Genomic DNA, 25,969 nt, shown 5'->3' with positions numbered 1-25,969 from the left:
TCCAACCTAAGTTATCTCACCAATATTGTCCATGTATTTGAACAGAGTACCCGATACAGACTTGGTCCCAAAGCAGTTGCTGTTTCGTTCTTCCAGAGTACATCGTTTTTCTGTTTAGTGATGCTGCTGTCTGTAGCATGATTCTTCACTAGAGCTTCACAGAAAAGCATTTTAAAGGGAAGCAACGAGCTTGACATAAACAGTAGAAGTGAGATCCCAGATAAAGAGCAGCAAGGAAAAAAATGATGATTAAAGTTGGGAGAGGTTATTAAATTACCTTACTTCTCCAGTATTCACTTTGTACCCAGCGTGCATTTATTTTTTTGAAATTCCACTTGTTCAAAAATAAAGACTTGCATGCTTCTTGCTGGAACAAAGTCAATCATCCACAAGATTGTGCCCATGTAAAAGGAGAAATTTAGCTACAGTCAGACCTGTGCTGCTTTGATATGAAAGCGAAGAGGCATTTCCTTACTTTTCATGGCCTCCTAAGCGGTCTTTTTGTTTCAGAGTAAGTCTCACCCGGCAGAAGACCATTAAGCCCCAAAGCACAGAGGATTCACAATGCAGTGGCATGAAGGGCCCCTACAGACCACATACAATGAATGCCTAACAGAAATACACCTGGCAACAGAGAATGCAGCAAACTCTGGATTCACAAATTACACTATTCTCCAAATTACAATCCATTTGTAAGGGACACACGAAGACTGCAAGGCCTATTATAAACCAAAAGGCATATTTATAGGCTTGCGGCTGTTCACAGTTTTCAATTTAGAATTAGAAAGTTTCAGTTTCGCCCCTGTTGTGAATAAAACATTCCATATAGAGATTATTTTCTTCTCCTTAGCACTGGGAAATATGACCTTTAGGACATTCTGGCTTAGTTCAAATGATTTGGCTGCATTTCTCCCTTCCCTCATTCCTTCTCAGTTGAAGGTTATATAATTCATCTTCATCTGCAAAGCCCAGGGATGCCTACAGGTAGAAAACTGTGTACCGATCTATTACAAAGCAACAAAGGGTAAAGAACTATTTATTTCCTCTTAAATACCTACTTTCTAAACAAGTGGTCTGCAGCAGTTTCTGGTAGGCAATAAGAGGGTCTGTAATTCCAGTACCTAATTGAGAAATCAACTTAAAAAAATCAGAGCAACATTACTCCACCATAGAAGGACGTGCACAAGCCACTCAAGGAAACAAAAAGACTGCTAATTTAAACGGCGTTATTGAGATCGAGCAAGTCTGGATGCAAATGAGACCATCAATGACTAAAGCAAAGTCATCCCATCAAAAATATCTATACACAAACCTGTACTAGTTTCATTTCGACCATACATAGGGTGACACCTTCCATTAAACTGCTAACAGTTGACATGGAGAGGAGACTTTAAAAATCTTTACTCCCTTCTTCTACGCTGCCGTCACCGCTGTGCACTTCAGCCTCCCTGGCTCTTGGCACAGTCACCTCTATGAAAGCTACAGCAGTATTGCAAATTGACTAACAAGATTAGCAAATCTGCGCTTGACTTGTTCAATAAGGTGTTGATGCATGCAGATATATTTGCCGAAATGACTTCATCCAAGAGGCATCAAATCTCACCGGAGCCCCTTCTATTTTCAGTCCCTAATCCCTAAACCTTTCTAACCTGCATATAACGAAAAAAAAAAAAAAAGGAGCTGAAAAGGAAGGAGAGGAGATAATGATGCCCGCCGCGAAGGCAGCCGATCAGGCAGTGCCTCCCCCAGCCCCTGCACACACAATCAGCGCCAGCTGTAGGCCAATTAAACCCAGCCGCTCGCAGGTGTTCGCAGAAATGACTAACACAAAAGAAATTCGCACTTCAGAACTGCAATATTTAAAAGCTTTGAGGTGGAACCAAGAAAGATAAAAGCCCGAATTAAGTTTATTGCCACCTTGTGCTTCACTCTAATGCAGGTTTTGAACAGGGCCTCCCATTGGTATTAAAAGTTGGATGAACATCTGCATTTAAAATACAGGGAAACCGAGCACGTGAAGTGCTTTTAAAACGCCAGTTGCTATAGTAGATAGGGGGCTTTAGTATATGTTCATTTATTATTATAGTTGTATGGCAATATGGTAAAATATATTTGCCAAGTGGGCAATACAAGCTCGACTCTAAGTCAACATAATATGCTAGATTGCCTAGATTTTCATAAATATTTTTGGTGCTTATTTTCCCTAAACATAACTCTCATTTCCCAAAATAACAATTTCTTTAATTTTTAATGAGAACAAAACCATGGTAAGATCTTATCATGCTCTCTTACGTTCAGATTAAAAACCACAAGAGGGGAGATAAAGGAAAAGAGAGGCAGCCCCCTGATAACTCTCCATGTTCTCTTAAGTGGTCGAATGACAGGAACTATCCAGTAAGTGAATTCTGTCCCTCCCTCCACAGAGCAGCAAACACAGTATCTGTAAAATGAATTTCTCTTTATGGTCCTATACCAAAAATATGTATACAAATTAACATCCAAATGTCTTTAATTCCCATGATATGTCTATTAAGCCGCAATTCTCCATAAGGCTGTTTAGCTATCCAAACAGCAGCCTAAAATTATTATCTCTATAAGCCTCCCATAACTTATCACTCAGTTCCTATGAAAAGCCATTAATTTTGGCCTCTCTCTATCTTGGTCTCACAGGAAATATTCTGCAAAGGGATGTAATAAAAATGTGATTTCTGCCATCATTTCATTAAAATTCCCTGTTAAATTTCTATCTGAACAGTGTACATAATATAAAAAAACTCAGGGCTCTTATTAATGGTGCTGTTCCTTATGATACGGACTTTAAAAAATAATGAAGACCATTTCTTACTTGTAAGAATATTGTTCATTTTTCATTCCTATTAAAATTTAATCTGGAAGTTGTTTAAAAATGTTTAAGTTTCATTACATTTAAACATCTTAAGAAGGGGAAAGAGCTAGCAAGTTCATGAGCAGGAATGCTGTCACTCATCTGTCTCTTCCACTGATACCTCAGCAGTAAATCACTCAACCTATCTATGACGCAAGATATCCATTTCCAACAGTTTACTACTCACCCATCTCATGAAAGCACTGTGAGACAACGTTTTCTGAAGAACTTCAGCTCCATGGGTGGAGGATGACAGAGAACAGAGGAGCAAATCACTTCCCCTACTTCACAGTATCTTTGAAGTTTTGGGAGAGGGGTTTTGGAGGTTTTGTTTGGGGTTGGGGGTTTTGGTGTGGGTTTTTTTTGGTTTGATTTGTTTTTTTGGGGGGGAGTGGGTATTTTTGCAGGATTTAAGCAAGCTGAAGTCAGTGCAGAAAACTGTGGTCAATACACCATAAAAAAACACATTAAAAAGGCACTGTGCCTCCAATATGAGAGCATTCTTAGCAACCACTCTGCTGCCATGCAAACTGAAGCTGCCTTTCTGAAATTAGAGAGCCAAGTCGTGTAGAAGCATAGCCCAGTTCTCAAAAGTGGAAACCAGCCAGCTCTCCCCACAGCCTTTCACAGCAACACCAGGTTATTTCAAGTTTTAAGTGCTTTTTAGATGGTACTAGTGGTCTAACTTTAAAATGCTCTTCTCTCTGCTTCCTTACCCTTAAATACTCAGTGGTGAGCCAAAGGTCCACACACGTACCATGGAGTCCCACCTTCCTCGCTGGCTCTGCTGCAAGGGCACATGGCACAGGGCACATTCCTGCACTCACTTCAGTAGCGCTCAACGCACTTCGTCGAGAGAATTAGACATTTTGGGGCAACACTGAGCTAAACAAACTGACAGTAACCCGCCAAGAAAACTAAAATTAAACTATCAGAATTAGGACATGCATCTCTACAAACATTGTGCTTAAGCACTTTCTACAATCAGGTCTTTTATTCAGGGGTCTAATTTTAGACATCTAAGTATAAAAATTCTGGCCTATACATTTAATGGAAGCGCACGATTGCCAAGTTGAGAATGTTAAATCTAATTTTAGTTTTTCTTTGCGTACTTGTTTTTTCACACAATTTCTGCAACTGAATAGACAAATATCTGTGATATTTGCTGGACCATATTCACAATACTCATTTTAGTCATTGCATTTTGTGTAGTTATAAAGCCTACGCCAATGAACTGGAGCTTTTTCATTACTGCCAGTGAAACCAACATTTCATTCTCAGCAATCAAAGTACTTTCTGGTAAATTTTTTTAGTTCTGAAAATATTTCTATTAAGATTAATGTTAATACATTGTGATCTGCACACATCCTAAATTAGAAGCTAAAACTTCCCTGAAAGTCTTCCTTTTAGATCTTTTTATGCAATTATCATCCGGCTATTGTGCTACAGGCAAATTTTTTGAATTTTCTTCCTCACGTAGATGCTTTCATAACAGGGATATATTGATTTAAACTAGTTTCATTACTACTAATGTTCTGCTAAATTTTAAAGACAACGCAATATTGAACAGAATAATGTGTTCTATTAATAAGCATGCTATTGAAATACTGAGCAGATTTATTGCATTTGGATGTTCAAATAAACACTAAGATCATTTTCTATAAATCATCTCCTGCCTAAAAAGATGACTGAAATGGGATTTGATTTTTAAAAAAAAGTAATAAAAACTCATTTGAAAAATTAACCAATGGATTTTAATCAAAAATAGTATTCTCTAATCAGACATGCTTGGGCCTTGTTTAAAGCAGTACTTATTCCCACAGGTACAAAGGACCTCTAAAGGCACCGGTTGTAGCAACAGTTTGAGGAAAGAAGTTTAAAAAGAGATTCAAGCTCTGTTTTGCAAATGAAATAAAGCAGAGATGGCAAAACTTGAAGTCCACACTGCACAGCGCTTGGCTCTTGTACGCATACTTAAGCTGGCTCAGGAACCAGGAGCTAAGTATCCATGTCAGTGCAGTATCTGCTGGAGCCTGCTAATTAAGCTTGCTGAGAAGAACTAATTACTGATGCAGCTCTACTGCTTGTGGGAGCCAAGCTAATACATACCACTATGCGGTACAACACATCAGCCCATTTGGAGCAGGCTCGGGTACCTGACCAAAGCAGGGCACAAACATGCCCTTAAGTAATTCATTTCTGATATCAACAACAAATAAAGATTCTGTTTCTTCAGCAGTGACCCAGCATGCGATGTCTCACAGGCCCCCTCCTCTGTGCCTCATCTGCCACAGACGGAAAACACTCTTGCAAGAGTGCATGAGCAGGGAAGCACTTATTGAAAGACAGGAGGATAAGCACCTTCTGATCGCTAGCGTAACTACGACCGAGGGTTTGCACACACCGAAATCTTCTTCATTAACTCTGCAACAAAGCATCCTCATTTCCTCCGTTTTTGATTGCCACAAATATCGTACTAAGTGCTCAGGTTAAAAGAGAATGCTTTAAGCCATTTTCCAGCACGGATTTCAGCTGCCATAAAACACTTCCTATCTTGCTCTAACAGTTCTCCATAAGAATACTGCTAAAATTACATGGGAATCCAAGCTGAGAGAAAAAAGCAAGATTGTAATCAGAATAGCAAGCCCGGCTAGGGCTAACAACAACTGCTGGTTACTACTGCTAGAAGATAACAGCAAGGCAGGCACAGAGCACCGCTGTGCACTCAGCAAGCACATATGGCAATATGCTTCTGTGGTCACTCTGTCTTTCCATCTCTGCTACCATCACTACAAATTTTCTTTCCTTTCTCTGTTGCCTGTACCCCAAACCGTAAGTTTTACAGGACAGGAACTGTGTTTTATTTACATGTGCAGCATCTGCCTAAATGACTCCAAGATCGACGGTTGTGGTCCCTTCATTTCCCAGCATCTCTGCAGTGACACAAATAAACTAGAAAATCTCTAAATTTTGTTTCTAGTTTATTACAGCAGTTCACAAACCCTGGCAGCTCTCTCGATAGTTCGTACGTATTTCCAGGCTCAGGACCCTGTCGCCGAGAACGGCGCCATGCTTAGCAGCTTCTGCAAAATCGTAGCATGGGCCAGAAGTCTCTATCGTCCTTTAATATTCATGCTATACCTGAGAGAATGGAGCTTGAGCACTATCACAATACAAACAACTACAATAATTTTTTACAACCTGCCATTTCTGCCTGCAGACGCTGTATGGCCTGCAAAAGGTTATGCATATAAAATTGTTAGGTTACAGTTATTATCTTGTTAGAAAGAGCATTTTAAGAGTGTTTGAGGAATGAAAGGACCTCTTTTTATTAATATTTCAGTAAAACCATGAGTGTGTAGTACTTGCTTCTGATGTAGGAAAAACTCATTTCAACTCAGTAATCCAGCATAACTACATCCTCAAATCCCAACATGCCTCCAAAATCTTAAAGACATAAAACTGGGCCATGGTCAAAATGTAACCCAACCTTCACGACCTCAGCAGAGATCTTCCACTGCCTAAACAAGCTCTCTAATTACAGTTACATGGAAATCTCCGCCTGTCAGATATTAAATCTTTATAATCCCAGTACTGATTAAGTGTATTTTAAAATGTTCCTAACAATTATTGTCATTACGGAGGACCTCTCATTGACCTGTGCTGCAAACTTTCTGTTGTTCTTCCAATCATTTTACTCCCTACCCACATCCCCTCTACAGCCTACCACAAAAGCAAAAAAGCCTTTTTTTTACTAAACGCTCTCATCTTTGGTGGGCAGCTGAACTTGGCAAACTCATGACACCCACCGCGTAGAAAAGGCATATACTTACAAAGTAAATGTCAGAGTTTCTTCCAAGTTTGAGAGAAATATCAACTCTGGATCTCCACAAAGCCCTCTTACCAACATTACATGCACTTCTAGATAATCTTCACAATGCTTATCAGAGAAGATTACCCTCTCAAGAAACAATAACCTGGCTGAATTCTTCTTCTCCTGGGAGTATCTACTGAGATAGCATTATCATAGTCCATAAATATCATCAACAACAGAGCATGGCTACATCATCTCCCCGTTCCTCTGCTTGAACACTCTCTCTCCCTACCCTCTGTCTTTTTCTTACTCTAGTCTTATATTTCCATTTCCCCCGTTTACTGTTAATCTCCAGATAATGACTTCTGTAACAAACAAGTCACAATGAGTGCTCTAAGTAAACATTATGTAAATGTCAGAGGTCTTCTGCTTATCTTCAATCATTCTCTATCTATATTGGCTTATCAAGTAAATTATTTGCCGACGACTATTAGCCCTCTTCTCACTTATGTCCTAAAACAAGCTTTAAAAATTAAGTTAATAAAAGAAATGAGGATTAAGCACATCAGGTCTCACTAACATACTGAGTCTTTAGCAAATCACTCAAGATTATTCCATGCACTCGTCTTTAAGGGGGACACCCCTTTCAGCCGGCATGCTTCAGGATTACTTCCCCTGCTCCTACCCTCTCTGAACAACCGATTGGAACAATGATGGAGTGGACCTTACCAAGTACTCACTGGTCATTAGCTCACTTAGCCAGCACCACTACCTGCTGCTAATACTTTGATTTCCATGAACAGGCACAATTCAGGCACATTACTGCACCATCAGGTTGCTGAGATGTGAAAAGTCGGGTTCTCACCTGAGGTTCTTGGGCTTATTTCAGACCAAAAGGAAAAGCAGCGTTCAAAAGCAGCAATCTGAGGAGACTAACGACCCCCTTGGCATTTAAATGGTTTGCCATTTTGCATGAGTGCTTCTTATGGCTATTTTATATCTCCTAAGAATAAAAAAAATTAACAGACTTGATCCACCACTCTTACTCCAGCACAACTGTGCTTATTTCAATAGAGGGGTTTGGTGCACAGGACTAATGCTGTTATCAATCATGACAATGCTTTATACTTGTGGTTTTCATGCACAGAACTTGAAAAGCTTTACAAGCGTTGGTGGGAAGCACTGTTAATCTCACTGTACAAATAGTGACCTTAGGCACAGAAAGCTGAAATAATCATCCAAAGGTCACAGAGTGAGTCAGGAGTAGATGCGGGACAAGAACCCAGTTACCTTCACTCCCAAATTCTCTAATGGAGCATCCTCCCCTTACTGCAATGAAGTTTTAAGTGTAAATCAATAATTGAGGTCACTGAAAACTTTCTGCATGCAGACCATAGTAGTGAAGTCACTCTCTAGGAAAGCACTGACAGAAAGGAAGGTGCTTAATGAATTTTTCTGTGGTCCTTACATAAGGCTAGAGCATTCCAGGAGGAGGTGAGAGGAGAGGACACTTGCTCAGGAAGCCCTGTAACTGGGCTGCACTGACAAATCATTACTCCCAGAACACTGCTCAAGGAAATGCAATGCTGCCGTTTTCCAAATGCTGGGTTATAAAACCTTTCACACATACAATATTTAAAACCATGAATTACCTTCGAGAATGTATCCAAACATCTAACAGTATCAAGTCATGCTAACGGTTATCTGTTTATAGGTCAGAAGGGCAGTAAATTATTGCAATGGAAAGTAGTAAAGTCTGCATTGTATCTAGTTGTGCTGTTTAACAGGTGATAGTGAAAAGCAGGTGATGCATGGAAACTTCAAGTTTTTATAGCTCCTGCCTCAATCTGTATTCACTTATATAAAGATGTCACATTTTTAAACATTTAAAAGTCAAATTGTCTGGAGAATAGATTCATATAAAATTTATTTTCAGAAACCGATATTTAGCCTACTGCTATCAGAGTTGATTGCTCTTATGTATAAGCTTTATTCAAGTTCCTACAGGTTTGAAAATACAAAGACTGACATTTCAGATCCCATACTCAAGTGTGTCATTAACCAGAAATTGAAATGGGAACATTTCCACTTTCTCAGAAATACTCAGTTTGTTAGGGTGATAACTGCACTAACTGCTTTTGAGTTTTTGTGAAGCTACTAAATACGACCCTACTTCAACACAGACAGGAAGGAGGAGTCACAATGGCAAAAGAAAAATCCTGAATTGGTGCCTTACCCAGCACAATATGCCCTGAGAATTGAATAGTTTCAAAGCTATGCCAAAATAGCTATTTGTGAGTGGCTAATGGCAAAAATGTTTTATTCTGTTTATGTCAAAGACATGTTTGTCAAGCACTGGACAGCCAGACAAATCAGGGTCTAATTAGTCCAGTCAGTTCTCTCAGTTTTATGCTTTCAGTCTACATTGAGTTATTAAAGCATCAGAAATAAAATGCTACTGAGACAGCAATAAGGGAAATAAGATGTCAGAACTCTATTAACAATGGCATTTTCAGGGAGCAATGTAAATAGAAAATCAAATTTATGCAAGAAATATTTATCAGTAAGTAATACTCAATATAATCATCCTACGTTTATCTTTAAGGCAGCTTTCATCTCCCACTGATTTTAAAAAAAATATGCTTCAACACATCGACATCATGACTTCTTTGGAACAGTGACCATCATTCAGATTCAGATGCCTACCTAGTACAAGAGGATATTGGTCCCCAACCCAAATACTACAGTTGTACAAATAACAGTATGTGAGTAATAATTTATTCCACCCTTGACATTTAGCCAGCTCAGAGAGAACGTGTGACAGTTAAGCAGTTGCAAGATAAAAAGAATCGGAAAATGCCACATTCAACTGAAATGACAGGAAATATTTAGGTAGACAGAATGTAATAAATTTGGCAGACTTATGAGAGTTTAATTGCCCCTTCGTGAAAAGGGATAAATACATATAAAAACCATAACTGTGAGGACCAGTTTCTAGGAGAAACAGCTTTCTGTTAGGGGTGTCTAAATCTTCATTACTTGAATATGACCATCACAGAAAGGAAATTTTCTCGTCCCATGGTGGTGATGGTTGTGTTGGTGGCAGCAGCTCCCAGGCTTTGTGCAGGCACCAAGAGGACAGTGGCTTCTGGCCTCAGAAGGGCTGTCACCACGTACCAGCAACTTTCTGGTCTTACACTGGCTCACATTTGCTAGCACAGATAGTAAGATGTTTCCTACTTCAGGCAGCATCTGCCACCCAAATAACTCATGTGCTCCCAGAAGACAGTAGGATGCACTTCTTTTCTCCCCCTACCATTATGAAATAGCTCATCTACCATGATGGCTGGAAAGTCTCACTTTAGCTCTCATTCAGGTGTCTCAAGTCATCCTGTCAATCGAACCATGATACAGAAAGATTTCTTCACTAACACAGAGGAAAAAAAATTGGTGATTTCACCAGCATCTTCACTGGATAAGAAGAGATTTTTCCTGGGCTTTAGTTTGTTTAAAAAATGACCAGCCCCCCACCTTTCAGTGTTTCTGATATTTCAAAACATTTCCACAATATCCTTAAACTCTTTCTTACTCATTTATTATAACAGAAGTATTTGTCTCTTTTTTCAATCTATTAATTTTCTCCTATTAGGAAAAAAAGTTAAAAGGGCATAATGAACATCCCTGTTTTGGTCTGTTTGGCAGCCTGCCACCTGGAAAATGCTCCCACACAAGTTTAGACTCATGGGTCCAAAAGGTTGACAAATTAAAAGGAATACTTACAGTATTTACTAATTTTAACACAAGGGATTAGTTCAGCATGTAAACAGCATTAATGATATGTCTGAAAATCAACAAGCCACACCAAGACAGACATGGTCTTACTTATTACTTAGGATTGTACACTTTGTGTTCAGTGTTCATCATCTTAGTGATGATGCCATCTAATCATTCATGAGAAAGTAAAAGGAGTATCTTGATATTTGATAAAATAATAAGGATTTCAGAAAAAAGATGCCCAGATTCTTCTAAACTAAATCATCAGCTGGATTTGAGTCACCTTCTGGATGTGCCTCACACTTTCACTCTTGCTTTCTATGGAGGGACCCAAGAGTGACTGAGGCTCCTATCACACACATCATTAGGAAGAAGGGATCAGGGAGTAACTTTCTAATATGCCAGTGTTCACTAAGTTACATAGCCTGACTGACAAAGCACCAAAAAAAAAATCTACAAGTTTTGAAATACTTTTTTAAAGAAAATCTGTAGTCCTCTACATTTACTTCTTTTTAAATAAGCTTGTTGTTACAATAACAGTACTTTGGATAAACCATTATAATAGAATTAATGCTTAAAGAAACAGATAATAAGAATGCATAGGTCTGTGTCTAGCTAATAGAGGACTCTAGTGTTTTCTTATCATGTTTTACCTACAGAAGTGCAGACTCTTCACAGATGATGGGATCCTTTTTACCTTTGATGAATAAACACGTCCGTGAAGTGAATCATATAATATGTGTATCTGCCTTGTGTCATACAGCATCAGAGGGTTTTTGTCCATGTTGAGTTCTTATTCTTTCTAACCCAGCACAGACAAAAAGACTACCTTTTTACCAGAATGAACTCATGTACGGAGAAGTCCCAGACCAACTATGTTCTCCTTACAGTATCTTATACTCATAACTAGACCAACAATTCATCTTTGCATTTACACAGCATTTTAAAATCACCGAGCTTACATGCTCTAACAAACTGTGGGCATCATCTTCTATTTAAAGAGCAAGAAACTAAGCCAGGAAGCAATTAAATAACTTGATGGCAAGACAGTAACAGAGCAGAATTAGATCCCAATTCATCTGCTTGCCAGCCCTCACCTACCTGGTAGACCACAGCAGCAGTCCCAGTAGCACACTTGTATGCAGAAGTCTCATGGTCAGCACAAGTAATGAAAAATATTAATCAAAATTTCTCATGTCCCTTTAATTACATTCCCATGAATAAAATGAAAAACAAAGGCCTAAATATTTAAAGACCTGTCTGCATGTGTGTCTGAACTCTCATTTCCTCAAGTAAAAAGGACTTCCTCCGGATATACCATTGGCTCTGCTTTTACCTGAAGCTTCAGAATCTACACAAAGGACCTGAGACAACAATTCAATATCTGTTCATTAACTAGAATGTTCAAGTTAAAAATAAATAAAATTTTTAAAAAATATCAGTGGCACGTATTTCTGTGTTAAGATTTAGAAAAGCAGAAAATAATACAGTTTCACAACCAGAGACAGCATTATATTCAAAGCTAGCTTACATGTATATCAATTCAAGTGCGAATGCTGAACTTGTGCTGCTGTTTCAGCCATGGGTTTGTGTCTTCACCAGATGCTACACACTGGTTTGAAAAGCAAGAGGTTACTTACAAGTCAATCTGTCTATACATTCACGTGATGGTTGCACATGCTCCCAAGCACACAGAACAGGGGGATTTTTGCATTAGCAGTGCTGGTCAGAAGCAAGTCCGTCCCACGTATGTGGACATGCATGCTGCTACCTGAACAGTACTGTGCATCCCAGGTCCTCTGTTCCTCTCAGCCTCAAAATCTCTAAGGACTTCAAGGCAGCGTACCCACATTTAATGCAAAAGTTACAGATCAAAATAACTGTTCTGTCTCCTTCAGCCCCATACCTAAATGTACACACTCACTACAAGGGACACTATCAAATACTCCAAAATTACAGACCACCAGGAGTCCCAGAGTGCCTAACTGAATGAGCACTGAAGGATAAGTATCCAAAAGAAAGAGTTGTGCCAATAAGATGTACTAACAGTGGAGTGTTGTGCTTTATGTGATGAACGTATGGCTCTCAGGAAAAGAAGTGGTCTCCATAGCTGTCACTTGAAATCCAGGAGAGTGACCTCAGTTGCTCACAGGCTGTTCTACTTTTGTAGTCTCACAAGCTAATAGACAAGTTCTCTATTAAAATTTTCGTTCTCATTTTCTGTAACCATGAACATAAATGGTTCCTGACTCCAATGACATTCTCAATATGACTGCGAATAAAAGCTTTTCTGCTGAGGTTTAACAGTGACATTAGCCTGCAAGAGTGGGTCCTTCTTGTAGCCACAGAAGGCACCAACATCCTTACACCTTTGTCAGAAGTCCTCTGCCTGAAGTTTTAGAGCAGAGACATTCATCAGATGCACTGTAAACTGACAGTCTTCAACTAAGGCACTGATGTTCATGACCCAACTCCAGAGAGTAAGAGGAGTTTTTGAAGTTACACACCAGAAAACAGAAGACATCCTGAAAATTTGGCCTGCTCCAGCCAACAGGATTGCTGCTCCTTACAGAGAGAACAGATGGGGAAAGATGTAACATGGAATCAAATGCATCTATTACAGATTGATTAGAAATTATTTTATCTCAAGGCAAAGACCAACCTCAAGGTAATCCAGACATCCGAGACAGGTCAGAGGACATGATTTGCCTTCCCCTACTAAATCTTAGGAAGTAGCTCGGCCAGCCTGAGAAATCATGTATCTGCATGGTTAGCTTTGACTGCTTTGGTTTCAGATTGACAGTTTTCTTGCATAGACAAGAGAAACTCATGTATCCCTGTTTGTGTTGATGGTACTATGAATCATCATTGGCACATGACAGTCTTGAATGTCTGCATGGTCTGTTTCTACCCACGTCCCAAGCTCTGAAATCATAAGAGCGAATTTCCAAAATGAAGAGAAATGTGTATTACTATACATCTGAAAGTGGGACATTTCAGACATTTTCTGCCATCTGCCACGAATAGATGGCAACCAAAAATTGTTATGCAATGATATTTAATGCATTCACTGGATCAGAGGCAGGTAACCAGGCTGTTCTAAACCATAATCTCATGCAACGTGTATGCAGACTTGTAATAAATGCTGTAGATGCACAGTCTGTGCTGATGCCACCTCACCAGATATATTCCGCTTATACAGGGAAATGAGTCCAGCTGTCTCAAGAACTTTACAAATTTGTCCTATGGCGGATAAAATCCCAGGAAGAGAGTCCTTATGAACTTCAAATGGCAAACTGTGCATCAGAAAAACTTTAAGTTTGAACTTTTTACAGCTCAAAATGAAAAACTCAAGCTAAATCTTAGGGTATTCAGAACTAACTCGAAGAGGTATTTCTGCAGGCAATCATCCTGGTACAGACAGATAACGAATTCCCACCTTCTTAGCTTAAAGAAAATTACAGCCCTGGCTCTCATGAAAAATCTTTCTGCCATACAAAGACCAACCTATACTGCCCCAAACTGATAATCACCCGGCTTTCATTAAATAAAGACACTTCTAATTAAACAACCTGATCAACACACAAAAATGTGTGCTTTGCAGGCAAGAGATGGTAAGCAATTTATCTTTCAAAATAATAACCACTAATATCACGCTATCTGGAATTTAAACTTACGAATAAAGGTATTTAGGTTATGAAGTCCTAGATTAGCCTACAGCCTCTATTCGTTTCAATAGCAAGAAATAGCAACCCTAATCGCTTCCACTTTAAGAAATAAAGGTCCAGTTGTTGGACTGTTGCTACTGGCCCAGAAGCATTTTCACTTTTTACCAAAACAGGTTCTCACAGGATGATCTCTCTCTTAAATAGGGTTGGTGAAGAGAGAATACAGAATAGAGTCACAGAAAAATTCAGGTTGGAAGGGAACTCTGCTAGTTATCTGGTCCAAACCTCACCAAAACAAGGCCACCTTCAAAGCTACATTAGGTTGCTTGTTCAGTCTGAAAGTCTCCAGCACTGGTGTTCAACAAGTCAGGAACTTCAGGAATGTAATCTTGATCACAACATACAGGACCTGCCACATTTAGAGGAGTCCAGAAAGTCTGTTACCAGGAACTGGTGAATCAAGGAGGTTGGAAGTACATGAGAAACTGATTTTCAAGAGTCTCAACTTTTGAAAAAGGCAAAAGACAGCAGAACCAAAGGGCATATACATAGGTCAAATGGAGCATACAAGTGAAAGTGCCAGCAAATGGGTAGGCAGCTGGGATGTTTGCACTCCTAATGGCTGTCAGGTAAACAGGTAACTCCACAAAGCGAAGGGTAGAACAGAAGTTTTCTTCCTCAAGGCCTGTAGCGTAATACAAAATCCTTGACTGTAAGTGCAGTCTTATGAAGCCTTGCATTCACTGAAGCCTTGCATTCACTTCAAAGAGAGATGGAGAGGACGCTGGTGAGTGTGGTCACAATGGTCTCTCCCAAGAGGCACTACAAGGGTTATACTGAAGAAATTGCAATATCTGATCTAAGAGTTTGTAAAGTGCTTCTCAAGGACAGGCAGTCCTGCTACGACTAATTTCTTAAATTCTCATAAAAATCCAAAGATATCATTTCACAATAGTAACAATATCATCAGCAGTCTACAAGGCCAAGAGAATGTTTTGCTGGAAAGAAAGGCACTATCTTCTTTCCAGATTTATCCCCCAACAGAAAAATACATACCAGAGATGAGTGTCCACCTAAGGAAAAGATTTCCACAGGAGGGACAGTTTTTAAAGCCAAGTGGATGAAACTGAAAGAGGCATCTTCAAAGAAAAGAAAAAGAAAATCAAAAGATCCTAAAGAGATTAGAGACAAAGCTGATTAAAGAGAATAGAACAAAGAGATGGTGAACTGGCACAGATCTCAGTTAAGCAGTGAACTGCTCAGACCTCGCTTAAGCAGTGAGCTGAGAGTGAAGTGCTTATCACCACGAATACAGCATCATCCACAGCATGCAAGTAGTCGGGGCTTTTATGCAAGCCAAAGGGTTCTACTATGGCACACATTTCCAGGGGATTGAGTGCAGGTGGAGTTCTACGGTGAATGTTAGCAATACGCAGATATTTCAATACTGATGTTTCCTTTTCGTTTAAATATTTATGTCCATCTGCATTGCTGGTTGGTGTTAGCATTTTTTAGAAAAGACAGGTAAATTAACTATGACTTAGTAACCTAGAGGTGAAAGGAAAAAACATGATTCTTCTTCAACCTATTACAAGGTAGTCTACTCCAGACCACCCTAAGTTTGAAATATCATCGCCAGTCATTTTGAACACCATGAAGAAGCACCCAAAACCTGACATTGTCAGTAGAAAACAGAAAGAATGAGGACAAAAACATTACCTCCCTTTTACAGATAAGAGAGACACAGAGAGAGATCAGAGGATTTGCCAAAAAGTAACACAGGTAAGGCTAGGCTATTCCCAATATTTACTCATGCTAAAATTCTGTCTCTCTCTGGCCTCGTAAAATTATTCCAATACCCTTGGGTCCACAGTCAAATTAGTTCTTTATTTATTATCCCAGTTCTCAAGTATCTTTCAGATGGGCTCATCCATTGTTCCCGTACAGCTGGGTAAACAGACAAAGTCAATTCTATCATGCAGGTTTACCTTATAGCATTCAAAACCCTTTGCATATGTGGTATTTTTTTTTCTTTAAGCAAGCTAAGAAGGTGTTTAAAGGTGACCTGTGTTGAAAAAAAGAGGAATGGTAAAGTTTGGGGAAAATCAGAAAGTAAGGGCTTCTCAAGATTGACTTGTTTCCATATCCTTTTCAAAGGGAAAAAAATAATAAATCAAATAACCAATGTTTGAAGCTCTTGTTTAGCTCTTTAGTATGTAATCGCCCTTATTAAGGCAAAAAATGACAATGATGTGGACAAGAATTTTAGTTACTGACATGAAAAGAAAACAAAGCTTTCTGGTCCTTGCAAGAAAAGGCTTCCTCTGGACTTTACTGTGAAATGACATCACAACCATGTCAACAATTTTTAAGATGAACAAGTGATTCAAGAGAAATAGTAACATTTAAAAAAAAAAAAAGTAAAAAAAAATTATCTTCCCCCGAAAAGTTAATCATCTTAAGATTTTACAATCTTCCCAAAGCAGACCATGTCTTTCAGTACGCTTGCACAATGCTTAGTACACAACAGTACCTCATTCCTGATGTACCTCATTCCAGCATTACTGAAATATAAACACCAAACAGGAGACAGACGATGTAATAGACAAGAAAAGGGGAGAGCAGATATCCCATTGAAAATAAATTCTTGATATGCCTTTCTGTCTACAATCCCATCCCATATCTGTGCCATTTCTACACAGGGGGGGAGAACCGAAGCTTAATACACATACACAACAAGAATCTATGTAAATCAAGGGAATTAGCAGATGTGTTGGTAATCTTCCACAAATAAGAAACAAAAGCTGCCAGCTGTACCTGTAAACTCAAATATTAACATTAATAGGCAATGCTGAGACTACAGGTATTATCCTTCTTCTAGGTGAAGTAGCTCAAGAATCCCAGTCCTGCAGAAACTCAGCCGCCTGTCCAACTTTTGTGACTCAAGTCCTACCCTACGCTGCAGAACATCTACAGATTCATCAGCCAGAGACTTGCCAAAGTAAACTGGATTCTTGCCACTGTTTGAGGTGGCAGTGAAACAGCGACTATATAACTAGGTCAGACCTGATTACCTAGAACAAGAGCAATTTTCTTTACATCTCTGTGTAAAGCTTCTGAAAATGGCAAAGACTGAACATTTGGGAGCTGCAGAAAGAACATCCAAAAATCATTTTTGATAGAAGAGGTTTAACTACATTTTAATATGGATGGTATTTTCTATTAAAATCAGGGCAGAAGCCTATTGTTCAGCAGAGCTCTTCACTTCCTTTACACAAGAGCTATCTCTTTGAATCTGTCTGAGTCAACTTTAGTGACCACTTTAATATTCACTTTACAATTAATGCTTCTTTTTATGGGTTGGTAGAAGGTAAACCAATTTCAGTTCGGCTTCTAGGTATTGAATTTATTATAAAAAGTTATGTACTTAAAGCTCCTATAATGAAACCAGAGGCATCATGAGATATTAACCTAGAGTTAATGCTGAGAAGGCCAGTTTGAATAATTCAATTCATGTCACCTTAAGTATCTTTTCAAATGGAATTAACTTTTATCTCACAAAAAAAAGGAAGCTCCATGTTCCAGTTACTGATTATTGACTCCACGAGAGTTCTGTCTTAAATCATCTCGCCACCATCTTCCCAGCAATTTTATTTCACTGCTACCAGAATGCTTCTTTAAATTTTGAGGGCTGACTTTTGTTATAAAGAAGCAATATTAGGTAAAAGTAAAACGTGATTTCAGAATTATTGCTACTGTTAGGTGATGCTAAACAAGACAAAAATAGAAGTTAACATCAAAGTAGCTGCATCAGTTCAATACAGCTACAAACCAGGGCTTCATTTCAGCCACATGCACGCAGCTACTGCAGTCCTTTGCCTCTCATACTACTCCACCTCTTTTTGCAACAATGCCATAGATGTTTGGTACCGCTGCAGTTCTCTTGACCTGTTAATTGTCTCATTCTAACACAAAGCCCAGCATTTAAACACTGAAAGGAGATGCTTTCAAATACCTATCTAAGCCCAGGGGAAAGTGACAGCTCACGGTCAGCATTATTGTACAGTAAGAATGAGGGAGCCAGACAGGCGAAAAGCAGGTGATGTTAAGATATAGGCGTAGCATTAGAAATGAATGAAAACAAACAAGTAGGAAAAAGAGGGGAAAATGAACAGAAACAAGAAAGAACAGCTGGTAACAGGCAGAACAAAGAAGTGCTTCAGTACCGAGTATAACTGTGCAGTCCCATGTTTCTGCAAGACACAGGAAAATCAGAACGACATCTTAGACTGAAGCACAGATGCCCCGGTAACATCAGCAGTCACCTGAAATAGGAAACGCTGATTACCTCTCCTAGACAGTTCAAAGAAGTGAAAAGCAGGTAGCAAGCTAGTATCTATTGATTTAAAGCCAGACATATCCAGGATTTCCTTAGCCCAGTCGAAAACAAACAACAGGGAAAAGATTCCCAATGGATCAGGATTCAAACAAAAGTCAGGAATACTTCCTTTATCCTAGTATTTAAACAAGGTGACTTTTCTCAAAGTCCAGCTGAAAACAAAAAGAGGGAGAGCATAAGAGCTTCAGCAGGGCAGAGCGTGCTGGTGTGGACAGCACTCGGAGCAGGAGGAAAGTTTTCTGGGTCTGTCCCCCTCCCAGTTCTTACCTCCCAAAAATCCCTCCCTGCTGCATTCCCCTGTGGCGTCCCCCATCGCGGCAGACGCCAGAACACCCCCCCTATGCCTGCCTGAACTACTGTGTTAAGACAGCACTCAGAACAGAACAAGAAGAGACCGACCACGACCCTCAGAGCTCGCAGTTCAGGTATTAAGAGAAGAGACAAACAGACAACAACAACAAAGGTGTGTGAAAATAACACAATAGTCCAACAGAAACAGCCCAGGGACTTTTCTTCGGTTTCGATAGCTGTCAAAAGGAGTATGTTAGGGAAAGAACCGACGCAGTGAGGCCGTCCTGCAGATCTCTCCACAGTTTCTGAGCTGCGAGGAGAAACATAGCACGAAGTGCTTGTTTGGAAAAAAAAAGGTAACAATTTATAAAGCCAAATGCATTCAAGATATAAACAGCTCTATGCCTACCAGGACTGCATAGAAAGAGAAAATTGACAAGGAAGGCTAGAAACATTAGAAATATTTTGCAAGCTATAAGAAAAACCAGTTGAAACATGCTTTGACAGGTTTTTATCTATGCCTACAAAGCTTGCAAAGGGCAAGAGGGCTAGGGTAATTTCAGACCTGCTAGGCTGGAGCTGTAGACTAGGTAACCATAAATGAAATGTCAAGGCAAACCTCAATATAGTATCTGAATTTGCGTTTGTGGACAAAAGTACCCGTAAGTATAGAGAAAAGAAATAATGGAATCAAAGATAAGATTGATAGAACTTTGTACATGAAATCAGAAAACACGTTCAGAGGAGTCTCTGTGTATACATTGATAAAGCGATTAAGACGACAGAAGAACAAGAGGATATGAACATGGATTGCTGTTCCATCAAATGCTGATTTGACAGTTAATAGGCTGAAGGTTTCCGATTATCTGCTTCTATACTTTATCTACTTTCTACACTGTAGATGTGATTACACCGGATACCTTTATACTAGGTGCTAACCTAGTACAAGATATGTGTATTTAAAGTTGAAAGGCTAACATTGAAAGGTTAAGCACGGCAAAACCTGAGAGAAGTATTGGCATCATCCCAAACACAGATTCCACGGTGCTGTTGGACTACATGGGCTCCTCTGGACCGTTTTCCACGGAGATCCCCAGCAAGTTGCATATCACAGGCAAGAACACAGGCATCATCCATTCTCAGAGAAAAAGGTTCTTGTTTTGAACTCAACACCGTCACAGAATGGATGGCAGATAAAAATACAAAAGAATGGAAATGAAATGTTTATAAAGGCTAAAAGCCTGACAAATGGCTCAATGTCCAACAACATATTTTACAAAAAAAAACATTAGCAGGATAAAAAACGATTCCCGATGCCAATGAAGTCAGAGAAGTATTGCTACCTGCTTCCTGAACAGAATTAAAAATGCACCTTCCTTCACAGGCTCCTGAAAGTAGGAACTGTCTGTGCAATTTTGTTAGTAGGCAACCACTGAGAGGCCAGAATCAGGCCAACTTCTGGATACTCGGTGCTGATGACTTTACTTCTAGCCCTATTATAAGCCTTTAAGACTCTTCCAGCAAAAGAAATGATCAAGGGCCCCAATTTATAAAAAGAGGCATAGTCTTAGTTAGGATAGACTGCAGATGTGCAGATGGAAGCTTCTGAAAGAAAATAGCAGGTAAGAACATTAGGTAGAGCACTTGCGTAAGTAGCCTTCATTTCCAGGGTATAATCTGCTATCAGCAGGAATGCAAATCAAGTACCTAGCTATCAGAAAAAAGTCTCAAGCAACCATGTTTTCAACTCTTTGGGCCCATACATTTGAGAAACATTTTACCACTTAATTTAACATGTATCTCTAGTCAACGTTTTCTGTTTTTAAACTGCGTATATAATTATAGGTCTTCTATAAACAGCTCAAATCAGATGGGCTGCCTTACAGACTTGAGAAAGCACTTATTGACCAAATATATCATCTGTAATGTCCTTTTCAATCATCAAAAGCCACAGTGAAAATCTGAAAGGCTGAATCTATAGTGACTGCAATTATTTTACTCTAACAGTAAACAGACAGAAAACAGAAGGGTTATCTTAACTTCTTCCTTAGCAAAGGCATGGGTTCCTATGATTCCTACTCCATTACAACACGGTCAATTAACTTCACCCATTTTATTGACCTAAAACTTGGGGGTTTTTGAGTTTTCCCGCAATCCATGTATTAAGGGAAGGACTCATGGGAAGCCAATCACAAAACAGTATTCGACACTGTATAATGTCAGACAACACACTTAAAGTTGCAATTCTAGTAAAAGAGAAAAGATTTTTCAAAGATGTCATTAAAAAAGGAGATGGGAGAAAAAAGCTTACCTTCTGCTTCTTTTCCTTGGCAGCACTGAGTTCAGAAAGGGAGAGCGATAGTTTTTCCTGCTGCTCAGCTAGGTACTTCTGATAAAGGCTCAAAAGTTCCTGGCATTCTCTGTACTGCTGCTGCAGAGGTGAGGCATCAGAAGTTAAGGGAAAAATACCCTTTAGCGATTAGTTAGAGTCAAATATATACCAACTTACTCTGTGTAAATCTGATTTACATCCATAACAGTTCAATTTAAAAACAGATACTGTGTGTTTGAGTACTGCCTAATGATGATAAATCTGCCTAGAGATGAATGTTCAAGTACAACCTTTTTTCTACTCAGAGAGTGGAAACAGAAGAATTGCACCAAATTCTTTTATCATTGGAAAAGGGACAGCAGCAGGAGGCAGGTGATGACATTGTTTCAGTTGGAACAATTACAAACCTCTGATTTGTATTCAGCAAAGCCAGACACTACCAATGTTTATTTATAAATAAATAAATAGCCAGCCAAGTAAGTAAATAGTCCGTTTTTAAGCACAGACATGGATTCACAAGCCCACATACCCAAATCCAAATCTCTTTCCGTGAGCACCAACGGCTCCAAAACCCACAGCCACAGATGCAGCGCTACAGGCCTTTCAGAGCCCAGCAATGATTTTTGGACAGTAATGTGGAGAAGCAGCAACTGTGGTGTTTGCAAGGATATTAGCAAGCAACACTGTCCTGCCTTGCTTGCAGCATTGAAATTCCAACAGGAGATAAATCTGCTCTTCACCTGTCATTGTGTAATTCCCTCCCTTGCTCATGTAGCATGGTAAACCATTTATGCTCCCCTCTCTCCCCCCTCACTTTTAATTATGCATGCAGATGGGATAAGGGCTCGCTGTCCAAAGAGATTACTCTGAATAAATACTTTAATAACAAGTCACCGCAATTAAGGTAGGGAACAAAAACTTCTTCAATCTATAAAATGGTGTTGAGTTACAGATTTCCTTAACATTTTTATGATCTAATCATTGCTTCTGGGCAAATTCATGTTGCAATCATTTTTGCCAATCATGGCTGCATAAATAACTCACTGCTTTATTATTCCCTGTTATGACCCTGAGTTTGTTGGTGGTTTTTTTTTTTTTCCTTCTTTTTCTTCTTGTTCTTTTGGGGGATGGGAGGGTCTTGCCAGGATTTTGTTTGTTTGTTTGTTTTTCTTTCCTCTAAATAAAAGGCTACACAGAGAATAACCAAAACATTTTAGGAAGGAATGGGAGGTTATTAAACCCCAATGTTTAAATCAATCAGGAGAGCTTTTGGAACACCTTTGCTCAGCACCTGGAAATACAGGAGGGTACAAACAACGGTCTAAACAAGCTAATTGCTTTCCAGAGCCAGCCTGCCTGAAGCCTGAGCCGTTTTACATTTCAGTTCATTTCGTCAGAGAGCACCAAAAGGCTGAAGTGATTTGTGGTGGTCTCAGGAGTCTCTGCCAGCCATGATGTATATAAAAGGAATTTTTTATTCCAGTTGTAACCATAGGCAGTAATGTTTATAGTAGGTGAACATATTAGCCTGGACGCAGGGCATGAATTTTACTCTAGAAAAAGCCAGTTCATTTATACAGCCTAAGAGTTAAATGTCAGTATTTGAAGACAAATTATAGGGAAATTCATTTAAACCCATGTTATGTGGCAGAATATAAAAACAGACAGTCCTATCTTTATCAATTTTTTACAGCCCTCTTAATTCACTTTGCTTCCAGCAACCCCTTCCCCACAAAACAGATTTTACCCTCTTCTCCCTCCAGCTAGCACACTGCTGGCACAAGGAATGAGCACCCTAAATGGCCTCGGGGCACACGACTGACGGCCATGCACCTACCTTCACTCTTGCCAAAGTGTTAATATCAGTCCTGCTGGAAAGCTAGGCAAGATTGCCCTCACACCCAAGCTTAGCACATACATGGTGCAAGTGTACCATAAAAGAGACGCCCAAGTTGTGTTTTACAGACTGCAGAGAGCCCTTGCTGTGCACGTGATGCCACCACCTCTTGCTTGCAGCTGCCAAATTTATTTAAAATACAGCTTAAAAGATGACATGCAAAATTAACATTAGGAAAGCATGCAAGCAAATCCTGATTGTCCAAGGGTCAGTTATGTGATCATGAGTGGCAAGGGCAATAGTTAACATGAGCTTGAAGGGCAGCCGAGATATCCCCGAAATTCTTCTAAGATTCGGTCAGCACTGTCACTGTTAAAACTTCCTGTATTAGAAGATTAAAACCTTGTTCATTCACACAATCGCTCTATATTAAGCAATGCATTGTTACAGCCACCATAGTCCAAAGCCTTGCTTTGCTTACTAAGTAAGTAAACATGAAGCTTCAAATAGGAACAAAAAATAAAAATGTTCATTTGTTTAAGACACATGCAGAATAGCTCTAAGTACGATAATTCTCCATAATGTGCTGGTACATTTACTGCAGAATATGTTCTTAAGAAAACAAAGCCTTAATATTAGATCTTACTCTTCCGTTCTATTGAATTTTTGCTAAAAGCAGCAAGATGATCTCTTTTTTCCCCCCTACAAATTAGCCAGGCAATATACAACACTGCCACAAAAATATTTAAGTCATTCAGATATAACAAGGGCACACATGTACTATGGCAATACAGTCTCTAGACAAATACATAGGTAATGATAAATATATTCATAATCTGCTTTAAAAAAAAAGTTGTAAGGGTGAAAAAAACCTATAGGACAATAAGTCCTACAGATTTGCATTCCACAGAAAAAGTAATGTGCCTAAATGCTCACATCAGATATTTCTTTATGTTTTCAGGAGCACAAATATTGGATTTACAAGATGTTAGTTACCCAAGAGAAGTGGTACTTGGCATTTCACTGAGCGGTAGTTTTATGTCCAAGCATTTGAATGTATCTGAGTAATACATTTTATGCAGTTTGTTAGTAAAGTATTGGGGGGGGGAGGAGGGGGGTGTCAAAAGAAAAAAAAAAATCAGAAAGGCAAAGGTTAAGATTTCAACAGCGACATTCACATGTCATACTGCAACTACTATATATTTTATAGAATAAATTAGTTAATTTTGTCACTGAATGTAAGTCACAGAATTAAGAGTTCATTTATGGCTCTTAAGAGATAATAACCTCAGTGGAGATAGAGTTGGCTTTGAGAAGAGGGACTGCTAGAATGCAGCGGTGTCACGCTTACAGAGGAACAGGATTTCCAGGGAGAGGGACGTTAGGCAGGGAACAAAGAGCTTTTTCTTAGGGGTGAGGTTTCATGAGAAGGCACAGCCAACCTAACGCTTAGCTGCCTGCCAAAGACACATTCCCGCTCACCCCACGGAGTCTGACTCCCTCCATCTGCACCAGCTCTGCAGCTCTCCCAAACTTCTCACTCACCCCGAGAGCTCAGCAAACCGAGCCAGCAATGCAAAGGGTCAGCTGAGCGCGAGAGCTGGCACGAAGCGAGCAGAGGGAATAGGCTGCTGGGAGAGGGGGACACCTCTTCCAGCAGCAGCGACCTGTCTGGTGGGGTCCATCCACCTTACAGAGTCTCAACCCTACTTTCTCTCCAGCTCCACTCTTAAGTCTCAGGCTTTTAAGTCTGCTCTGTGACTACACCAGCTACTCCCAGCTTACTCGTTGCTGAAATATTTTTAGCCCTCTCAAGTTGAAGTAGGACAGACAGCTACAGTTCCTTGCTTCCCCAGAATGTGGAGGGCAAAAAAAGGTGGGAGAAAAAATGCCAATCTCTAGCATATGCACTGACCTCCTGTACTGTTCCCAATACACTGTTTCCACTGCCTCTGACTATAAGTCAGTCATTTTAAGCCCAGCTTAAAATCTGAAGTGTTTTGGTTTAGAGCATCCAGCGGTTTCCTAGAAAGCTTTTGAGTTCTACACATCAGCCTCCACATCCTTCTGTGAGCAATGTTCACGCTACAGCACTTCAAACACCCCCTGGTCTCTTAATCTAGAGTGGAGGTTTTCAAAATGTTGCCAATACCAGGCCACTCTGCAAGGGCTGTTTGCTGAAGTTCTGCCTTTCTCAAATCACTTCTTCTAAGGGGGGGAGGGAGTGGAGGAGAAGTAGAGGACTTTTTCTTTAGAGAGAAGTTTTTTTAACCTGTATCATTCAAAAATTGTTTGGTTTTAACTCCCTTTATTTTAAAGAAACAAAAAAATTAAAGCAGCCTCCAATCACAGGAATTTGAGGCTGGAAAAAAGTTTTCTAGAAACTATTATCAAGGGAGGAGAACGCAATTAATGAGATTTTTTTGGCAATCAAACTAATAACAAAGGCCTTGTTGTATTTTCAGAGTGGTTGCGAGAACTCCTCACCTAGTGACTCCTTCCTCAATAGCTTGTCACAAGCATTTTTGGGACAGGCATAAGCTCCAGTGTTCCCTTTTTACACGTGGAAAAACCGTGGCACAGGGAGTCTTCGGGCATGTCTGTGCACACAGGTGCAGCCCAGCAGTCCCACACTCCACAAGCCAGCTCCAGGACACAAGTCTTGTAGCTGTAGGGTAAGGTAGCACAGCTCAGGCACAGCACTAACAGACCAGATTCATCTTGCAGCTGATTAGCTTAGAGGGCAAGTTTGCCTGCATTCACCCATGCAGACAAGCCCTAAAAGACTTCCCAAGCATCAAACCATTCCTATAGTCCCTGACTGTAGCTCTGACTTGGACCGTCTTTTTATTCAAGGCTGCATACTCTGATCCATGTCCAGAAGAGAACACAAGAGCTAAATCTCCATCTTCAGCAACAAGATGCTCCAGTCCCATCAGCCCCTATATCCAATGGAAGATTCTCTAGAGA

At 39.7% G+C, this 25,969-nt stretch overlaps 1 protein-coding gene across 1 annotated transcript in view; it reads right to left on the bottom strand.

The window, feature by feature from the left end:
• LOC142075746 (protein hinderin-like) overlaps window positions 1-25,969 on the bottom strand; it is a 175,122-nt gene that overhangs the window by 84,799 nt on the left and 64,354 nt on the right. The window contains exon 6 of the mRNA XM_075137565.1: window positions 21,142-21,269. Coding sequence (XP_074993666.1) covers window positions 21,142-21,269 — 128 coding nt within the window. The remainder of the gene's footprint in view (window positions 1-21,141; window positions 21,270-25,969) is intronic.

The sequence above is a fragment of the Calonectris borealis genome, chromosome Z (assembly GCF_964195595.1).
Source record: "Calonectris borealis chromosome Z, bCalBor7.hap1.2, whole genome shotgun sequence".
NCBI classification, from domain to species: Eukaryota; Metazoa; Chordata; class Aves; order Procellariiformes; family Procellariidae; genus Calonectris; species Calonectris borealis.
The sequence above is the reverse complement of the archived record's forward strand: the minus strand, read 5'-3'. Positions and strand labels throughout refer to the sequence as shown.